Here is a 9,612-nt window from a genome sequence, read left to right on the forward strand (position 1 = left end):
GTAACCACCTGACAATCTATCTGCAAAAAATCCCTACAAGAGATTTGTATTTTGTTGTTCTTTTTTTTTTAAATGTTTTATTTATTTTTGAGAGATAGAGACAGCATGAGCAGGGGAGGGTCAGAGAAAGAGGGAGACACAGAATCCGAAGACAAGTTCCAGGCTCTAAGCTGTCAGCACAGAGCCCTACGCGGCGCTTGAACCCACAAACTGTGAGATCATGACCTGAGTTGAAGTCAGACACTTAATGGACTGAGCCACCCAGGCGCCCCCCTAGAAGAGATTTCTAAAAGGCCACTCAGGGGCACCAGGCTGGCTCAGTCTGTAGAGCATGGGATGCTTGATCCCTATGATGGGTGTAGAGATTTCTTAAAAATAAAATCTTGGGGCTCCTAGGGGGCTCAATCAGTTGAGTATCCTACTCTTGGTTTTGGCTCAGGTCATGATCTCATGGTTCATGGGACTGAGCCCCACACTGGGGTCCACACTGACAGTGTGGGGCCTGCTTTGGGTTCTCTCTCTCCCTCTCTCTGCCCTCCCTAGCTCGTGTCCACATACACTCTCTCAAACTTAAAGACTTTAAAAAATAAAATAAAACCTTTTAAAAATAATTAATTAAGGCTGCTTAAAAACTATTTCTACTGAATATTACATTAGTAAGAATATACTAGTTTAAAAATTGTTTATCCTTACCCAGTGGAGGCTGAAGTAAATCCCCTTCCTTTTCACATGTCCCAACAGGCTGTATGTCTGGAGAATCAACAAGCCTCCAAAAATCATTTCTGTTGTCACTACCGTCCAGTCTTAAACGTAGCCTGGCACCAGTAATTCCGACGACTGTGGCTATACATATTGAAGTCATATTGCGAGGGTCATGGGCTTCCAATTTCATGCCAACTTTGAATTCATTAGCTGGTGGAACCTTAGACTGCATGTGTGTGGATATATATATATATATATATATATATGGATATATATATGGATATATATGTGTATGCGTGCACACACACACACACACACACACACACACAAAGAAAAAAAGTTTTGTTAAAATGTATCGATTGTAAGAAAAACAAATGGTCAGCTATGTTACCAAAATACCCAATAAATGTTTTAAGTACCATTCATAGTAGATGGTAAGCAAAAGAACTATAAAGGTCAAGGAAAAGATCTTCTCCAAATCCTCTCTTTGGCTCAACATGAAGCATAAAAACACCGTTCCTTGCTGGTCTCACTCCTCTGCCCACTTCCAGGCAACTCAAATACACCCTCTAAAATGCACCCTGAGTGGCTTTCTAAAATAAGAATCTGATTAGGCCATTCCCCATTGAAATAAACAAACTGGCAGCTCACCACTGCTTAAGTCCAAGTCCTCAGTACAGTTTAAAAGCCCCCACACCTTTAACCTTATTTCCACACTATCACCTCTACCCACTTTGTGCTCCAGCCACCCATGTCATCCCTCAACACTCAGGTTCTTTTACATCTATATGCCTTTGCTTTGGATGTTCTCTCTACCTGGAATATCTCTGCCCTCATTCCAACCATCTCAGATATCATCTCTTCTGTGAGCATTCCCAGTACAGTTATCATACTGTTCATAATTAATTATTTACATGTCTGTCTTTCCCACCAGATGGACAGTCATAGGGTTTAATATACCTGATGTGGAGTAAATTCTTAATGAATATACGCAAAGATACCATCTGCCCCTTAAGTGGCACTATCACAATCCCCATTACCTCCTTGCACTACAAGAACCCAACAGTCACACAAACATCCTTCATCAAATTAACAGTTCACATTAATATATACAACATCTACAGGATTTGAGCATACCTGTCTGAAACACTCTGAAGGAGCACCCAAAGATCCAGTCTCTTTCAAGTAATTTTCCCAATGGAACTCATCTGGAGAAAAAAATGCATGAAATAGGTTTTTTAGTATATATAATATGCATGCTCACTTTCAGGAATAAAATGGACTTTAGTTCCATATATCTTTTATTTTTTTAGGCTTATATATTTGAGAAGTATGAGCAAGGTAGGGGCAGGGAGAGAGGGAGAGAAAATCCCAAGCAAGCTCTGCACTCAGCACAGAGCCCAACACGAGGCTTGATCCCATGAAACACAAGATCATGACCTGAGCCGAAACCAAGAGTCAGAGACTAAACCCACTGAGCCCGCCCCTCCATATATCTTTTAAAAGAGACTTCTTATACAAAAAAAACAGATTCGAATGGTACATGCATCCCAAAGTTTATAGCAGCATTATTAACATCAGCCAAACTAGGGTGAAAGCCCAAATGTCCATCAATTGATGAATGGATCATTAAGATGTGGTATGTATATATATGTATATGTACAATGTAACAATACCCAGCCATCAAAAAGATTGAAATTTTATTGAGGCGCCTGGGTGGCTCAGTTGGTTAAGCGTCCGACTTTGGCTCAGGTCATGATCTCACGGTTCGTGGGTTCGAGCCCCGCGTCAGGCTCTGGGCTGACAGCTAGCTCAGAGCCTGGAGCCTGTTTCAGATTCTGTGTCTCCCTCTCTCTCTGCCCCTCCCCCACTCATGTTCTTTCTCTCTCTGTCTCAAAAATAAACTATAAAAAATTTTTTTAAAAAACAGATGAACATATGGGGGAGGGGGAGAGAGGAGAGGAAAACAAACAAGAGACTCCTTTTAAAAAAATTTTTGGGGGGCGTCTGGGTGGCTCAGTCAGTTAAGTGACCAACTTCAGCTCAGGTCATGATGTCACAGTTTGTGGGTTTGAGCCCCACACTGGGCTCCGTCTGACAGCTCAGAGCCTGGAGCCTGCTTGCTTCAAATTCTGTGTCTCCCTCTCTCTCTCTCTCATTCTCCCTCAAAAATAAACATTTAAAAAAAATTTTTTTTAATTTTTTACATTTACTTATTTTTGAGAGACAGAAACAGAGCACAAGCAGAGGAGGGGCAGAGAGAGAGAGGGAGACACAGAATCCTAAGCAGGCTCTAGGCTCTGAGCTGTCAGCAAAGAGCCTGACACGGAGCTCGAACCCATGAACTGTGACATCATGATCTGAGCCAAAGTCCAATCACTTAACCAACTGAGCCATCCAGGTGCCCCAAGAGACTCTTAATGATAAGGAACAAACTATGGGTTTGTGGGAAAGTGGGTAGGAGATGGGCTAGATGGGTGATGGGTATTAAGGAGGGCACTTGTTGTGATGAACACTGGGTGTTATATGTAAGTAGGTACGTTGAATTCTACCCCAAAATATTGCACCAATATTGCACCATATGTTTGTTAACTAATATTTAAACTTTTGAAAAGGGGAGGGGGAAAAAGACCTCCTAGAGGCGCCTGGGTGGCTCAGTCGGTTGAGTGTCAGAATCTTGATTTCGGTTCAGGTCATGATCCCAGGGTCATGGGATCAAACCCTGCATTGGGCTCTACACTGAGCATGGACCCTGCTTAAGATTCATTCATTCTCTCTCCCTCTGTCTCTCTCTCTCCCCCCTCCCTAAAATTAAAAAAAATTTAAAAAGACTTCCTACAGAGCATATTCAAATTTACTGATCTACATTTGATTACCAGCATAGAAATAAAAGAGACAACTTTCTGATAATACTGGTTATGAGACATTAGCACAGTGATTCTAACAATGTGGACTCTAAGAACAATGAAAGGATTTTTTATAGAGTAATAAAAAATTCTACTCATCTGTCTCTAATATAAATTTACTCAAGGCATGTGTTTACTCAAGACCATTTCATCCCATTAATGTGAAGGCACTTTCTAATTTTCTCAAGGAGAATTAAAGGTGTTTAGGTATGTGGTCTAACAGATTCTTACCCCTGCAATGCTTTATGGAAAGAAAAAAAGTCTGAGAATTAGAGTTGCTTCTCAATTGACTATTAGATCTCCATACAGGGTGTCAAGATATAGGGCAGAGGGGAACCTGGGTGGCTCAGTCAGTTAAGCTCCAACTTTGGCTCAAGTCATGATCTCAGTTTGTGGGTTCAAGCCCCACATTGGGCTCTCTGCTGTTAGCACAGAGCCTGCTTCAGATTCTCTGTACTCCTCTCTGTCTCTCCCCCACTCACATTCTCTCTCAAAAATAGACAAACATTTAAAAAAGAATATGGTGGCAAAATAAACAATAAACCAGTCATGGTACAGTCACTGATATGAATTTTAATGATCTATATTTTCTACAAACCCTTGCTGCCCTTCTCCTATTCAGTCTTCACGATATATTACAATGGTATTTAAAAAATACCAGAAAGCACCGTACTTTGCCTGACTTGACACTTCAATTCACTGCCCCAGTCAGAGTACCAAGACACTAAGACCTAGCAGTAGTATTAAAGGTACTTTTAGTTCATACGAAGTTTAATTCTCATCAACCACCTATACTCTTGTTTAACGTCCTCACTATAAAAATATTGGGTTTGGGGCATCTGGGTGGCTCAGTTGGTTAAGCCTCTGACTCTTGATTTCAGCTCAGAACATGACCTCACAGTTCGGGAGATCGAGCCCCAAGTCAGGCTCTGCGCTGACAGCACAGAGCCTGCTTGGGATTCTTTCCCTCTCTCTCTCTTTGCCCCTCCCCTGCTCTTGTGTGTACTCCCCACGCTCTCAAAATAAACAAATACACATTAAAAAATATATACTGGGTTTGACAGTTTCCCTTTTGGGGGAATCTGCATGACCAGCCTCTTATATATCCTTCAAAGGGTATAATGCTTACACACACACACACACACACACACACACACACACACAGTACTGATAAATCAGCAACCAGCTTCCCAAAATATGCAAATAAAAAACATAACTGCAAGTGTTTGCAGATTTCTCTGGTATAAATACTACCATCATGGTTGATCGCAAGGTGCCAAGGTAAAGTCAACAACAATGAAGTTGGGAAGAGATGTTCACAAGTGGCTCTCTCCCAAGGTGATGTGAGCCAGCATCAGCATACCACTCTTATGTGTGTGTATGCATTTATATGTATACGTATACATATTATATATGGTATTAAGCATGTCATACATAACACTGTACTCCCTGCCTTTTTTAACCATAAATTTAAGAGACTGTTCCATTAAAAAAAATACTGGGTTTAACTCCAATTCTAAATGATATAAAGCTAGCACTATCACAGTGCTGAATGGCATGTGGCAGAATGTCAAGAATATGGTCTCAGTAATCAAACCTGCCCTCTTCCAGTTTGGCCCTGCTTCTTAAAAGCTTTGTGACCTGAGCAAGTCATTTTACTTTCTCAGCCTCAGTCCTTTATCATCTACAAAATGAAGAAAAGTAATACATATGGTACAAGGTATTTTGAGAATTAAGTGACACAACTTACATGTAAGTCACTCAATAAAAGGTATGATTATTCTAAAACTAAATGTCACAGCTGTGCCAAATTTATTAATACTGGATAGCTTTGTCAAACCTGAAAACTGAAGGGCGCCTGGCTGGCTCAGCCATAAAGTATAGAAGTCTTGATCTCAGGGTCATGAGTTCAAGCCCCATGTTGGATGTGGAGCCTACTTAAAATAAAAAATTTTTTTTAATATATTAGGGGGGACCTGGGTGGCTCAGTCCATTAAGTGTCCGACTTTGGCGCAGGTCATAATCTTGCAGTTCATGACTTAGAGCCCTGTATCGATCGGGCTCTGCACTTACAGTGTGGAGCCTGCTTGAGATTCTCTCTCTCCCTCTCTCTCTGGCCCTGTCCTGCTCATGCTTTCTCTCTCTCTCTCTCTCTCTCTCTCAAAATAAATAAATAAACGTTAAAATACATATATTTAAAAAGTGAAAACTGAGATCCATAGCTCCAAAATAAAACTGACCAGGACATTTCAGTGACCTCTTAACCACTAACCTGACAATCAGGAGACCCAAGGTTCTAAATGAAGCTCTACCACCACATGATCTTAGAGAGTGTTAAAAAAAAAAAACAAAAAACAAAACATGAATGAAGAGAAAAATCTGACTATGGATTAAAGAGCCAACATGCCAGGTAGAAAGGGAAAGAAGCTGAAAATAATGACTGGGAAGCTAAAATCATTTCACAATTACACTCCAATAAACCAGCTACACTTGTAAAATTTTTCAATGATACTGGAGAATATTTAATTCATCTAACACAAGTTTTTATTCTATCATATCACCATTTGTGTCTGAATGGGCTATAATTTAAGCTAACAAATCCTTTATGTCAGTATACTGTAATATGATCATTTTCTATCTCTTCTTTCTATCACAGTGCTAGCTAATGACCCTATGTAGTACTTAACCACTGGAGCCTTAACTTTTTTCCTTTATTCATAAGGCAAAATTTTCAGTTCCTAAAACCATTCAATTTGGCTACCCATGTGCTGAGACCCTACCAATAACACAAGGGAAACACACATAGACCAACAGGATTTACTTAAATTTAAATTTGACAACACCCACAATAATACCACAGCTGGAATTCCTGACCAAGAGTCAAAATAGTCAGAAAGTCTTACCCAAATCTGAGGTCCCAGTCAGCCTCTGCATCTTACCTTCATGGACAGATTGGGGCAGGGGAATGTTATTCTCTCTTAGAAAAGAGGCCTGGCAACTAACAGGTTTGTTTGTGAGAGAGGTGTACACACATAACCTTTTGGTTTGACTGTTATTCATGCATGTCCATGGTCCTTGTTTGACTTGTACTCTAGTCTATATAGTAGCCCAAACACCTTTTGGCAAACTGAACATAATCTACATGAGCCCCTTGGTCTTCTCTGGAGTAAATCAGAATCCTGATGTCTCCCATCAGTGCTAGGCTTAGGTTTAGAGGCTACGTAAATAAAGAAGATGAAAAAACTATCTAGAGCTGGAAGCTTATTGGCTGAACGATCAGCACCTATTACTTTCATGGCAATCATCACAGCTGTAACTGGGTATTTGCTTAATGTCAATCTTGCCCCCTAAGCTCAAAGAGGGCGGGAATCATGTTTATCTTATTCATCACTGGTTTCCCATAAAAAGTTGCCAGTATGTGCAAGGCACTGTCCTAGGTACAATGGACAGAGCAATTAATAAAACGGACAATCTGGAGTTTACCTTCTAACATTCAGATTTCTCAGATGAAATGTTAGAGTCAGAGCCCTGAGAAATACCTAAAGATATCTGTCAATTTCATTAAGTAATCTCATTTTTTCAACCAACAGTTTGAGAATTTTGAAGTTACTAGTTTCAATCTTTAACAATACATTTTTTTAAATTTATTTTTAGGAAATGTCCAGAATAGCAAATCTACAGACAGAAAATACACAAATGGTTGCCTAGAGCTGAGAGAGGGGAAAGGCACTGGGGAAAAATGGGGAGTGGCTGCTAACTGGGTATGGGATTTCTTTTTAGGATGATGCAAATGTTCTAAAATTGATTGTGGTGATGGTTGCACAAGTCTGTGAATATATCAAGAACCAATGAATTACATACTTTAAAAGGGTAAATTCTATGGTATGTGAATTATATATCAATAACAGTGTTATATTTAAAAAAAGAAAATAGATGGAGAGGAGTTTGTATGGATTAAGGAAGAAATAAAACAGATGGAGAGGAAATCGTAGGGATTAAGGAAGAACATTGTAATCTAATGGCCTTCCTTTCCTTGGAGGGTTTTGGAGGTTGGAGGGAATTGCTGAAAAACAAATAAGACCAATGGAAAAGGAAGCTAAGGAAGCACTGGGAGCCCAGCTACAGTGAGGAAAAAACAATTCCATGGGGATTGCCTCTATAGACAATCTTTCTGTAGGAACAGAAAGTCACAGATGAACTACCCCAAGAGTGGGGCTGGCAGGACAGGACAACAGAATAACAAGGGGCAAAATATTTGCCTGGAAATCTCTGATAAACACAGTCAGTTTGTCATAATATTTTTAAATTCAGCCTTTTATATGCATATGACTATTTTTTTTATTTTCCTTAAGAGCAGGTACAATGGGTCAGATTCTATCTCCTGAGTCTCTGGTGCAATACTATAAACATTCTGTTCACAATAAGAAACTTAAAACATGAATTAATAACTCAAAGTTAATAAATTAACATTCACTGAACATTTTACTGTATGCCTAGGCATTATTTTAAGTGCTTTACATTCCCTTATTTAATTCCCATAGTCCCATAAATAAGTAGTATTATCCCTGTGCTACAGAGAAGACAAAAGAAACTAAGAACATTGAGTAATTTGCCCAAGGTCACAAGGCCAGTAAAGAATGAGGCCAGGATTCTAGAACAGATCTGTCAGACCTCCCAATGACTAAGTTTTTATCCAATGAACTGTCTTTTGACCATTAAAAAAATGGATTTTCACACTGACTCTAATATTAGAAGGATTTTTATTAATAAACAGATTACTTTTAATTGGTAATAAATGTTAATTATTAACTACATACCTTTAATTTGGCAAAATGTGCACCGAAATACATGATTTTTTTACTTTAATCCCATACCAGTGTCTCTAAAATAAAACCAAAATTAAATTTTCAAAATAAAATACCATTTTTCTACCTTTCCCCTTGCTTAGGTTTTATATTCACAGGAGTTTACCATACATATATACTATACCAAAAGCATTAAGAGTTCATATCAACACTGAATGAGGAAGAAAAATATATTGTACTGAAATACTTTAAAACCTACCACTTAGCACAGAAGATGTGCCTGACTGAGGCATCTTCTTTTGATTCTCCTTCTTGTCATCCATTGAATCTAAAAAAAGAAAGAAAATAGTGAGCAATATGGAAGGCCATAGCAAAAGTCTGAAAGAGCTCTTAGAACACCTATAAATGAGGGGCACGTAGGTGACTTATTCGGTTAAGCATGTGAATTCAGTTCAAGTCATGATCTCATGGTTTGTGGATTCGAACCCCGCAATGCACTCTGCGATGGCAGTATGGAGCCTGCTTGGAATTCTTCTCTCTCTCTCTCTCTCTGCCGCTCCCCTGCTCATGCTCTCTCTGTCTCTGTCTCTCTCTCTCTCTCTGATAAACTTAAAAGAAAACCTATAAACTGAAACTATTTTCTAATAGCCAGTTTAAATTTTATAATTAATATCCTCATTTTCTGCACAAGACTTAACTGTCTAACATACTGTGTATCTCAAAATCTGCTCATTTAGTTTGTTAAATGTCTCACTCCACTCAAATATAAGCTCCAAAAAAGCAGGGATCTATTCATTTTATTTTGTTTCTTTTGTTCACTGCTGTATCCTCAGTGCCTAGATCTTAGCCTGGCAAGCAGAACGCCATTAAGCATTTGTTAGAATTAACAGGCCCTAGAAATAAAGTACATGCTTTTGAGAGTTTAAAACCTGAGAGGAGCAACCTGGGTGGCTCAGTCAGTTGAGTACCCAAATCTTGATTTAGGCCCAGGTCATAATCCCAGGGTCTTGCATAATCCCAGGATCTTGGGATCAAGACCTGCATCAGGCGCCTATGCTGAGTGTGGAGCCTGCTAAAGATTGATATTCTCTCTCTCTCTCCCCCCACTCCAAACCCCCCAACCCCACTCCCTGCTCATGCTCACTCACTCACTTTCGCACTCTCTCTCAAATAAAAATTTTTTAACATAAGAGGGAAAC

The 9,612-nt window shown here is 39.4% G+C and overlaps 1 protein-coding gene across 1 annotated transcript in view; it reads right to left on the bottom strand.

The window, feature by feature from the left end:
* Positions 1 to 8,733, bottom strand: part of SCML2 (Scm polycomb group protein like 2) — an 86,427-nt gene extending 77,694 nt beyond the window's left edge. Inside the window, exons 1-3 of the mRNA XM_039247404.1 lie at positions 8,673 to 8,733; positions 1,840 to 1,910; positions 694 to 928 (exon numbers count right to left, since the gene is read on the bottom strand). Coding sequence (XP_039103335.1) covers positions 694 to 928; positions 1,840 to 1,910; positions 8,673 to 8,706 — 340 coding nt within the window. The 5' untranslated portion in view covers positions 8,707 to 8,733. The remainder of the gene's footprint in view (positions 1 to 693; positions 929 to 1,839; positions 1,911 to 8,672) is intronic.
* Positions 8,734 to 9,612: the final 879 nt, after the last annotated feature.

Source organism: Hyaena hyaena, unplaced genomic scaffold, assembly GCF_003009895.1.
Source record: "Hyaena hyaena isolate Hyena2069 unplaced genomic scaffold, ASM300989v1 scaffold_295, whole genome shotgun sequence".
Taxonomy (NCBI): Eukaryota; Metazoa; Chordata; class Mammalia; order Carnivora; family Hyaenidae; genus Hyaena; species Hyaena hyaena.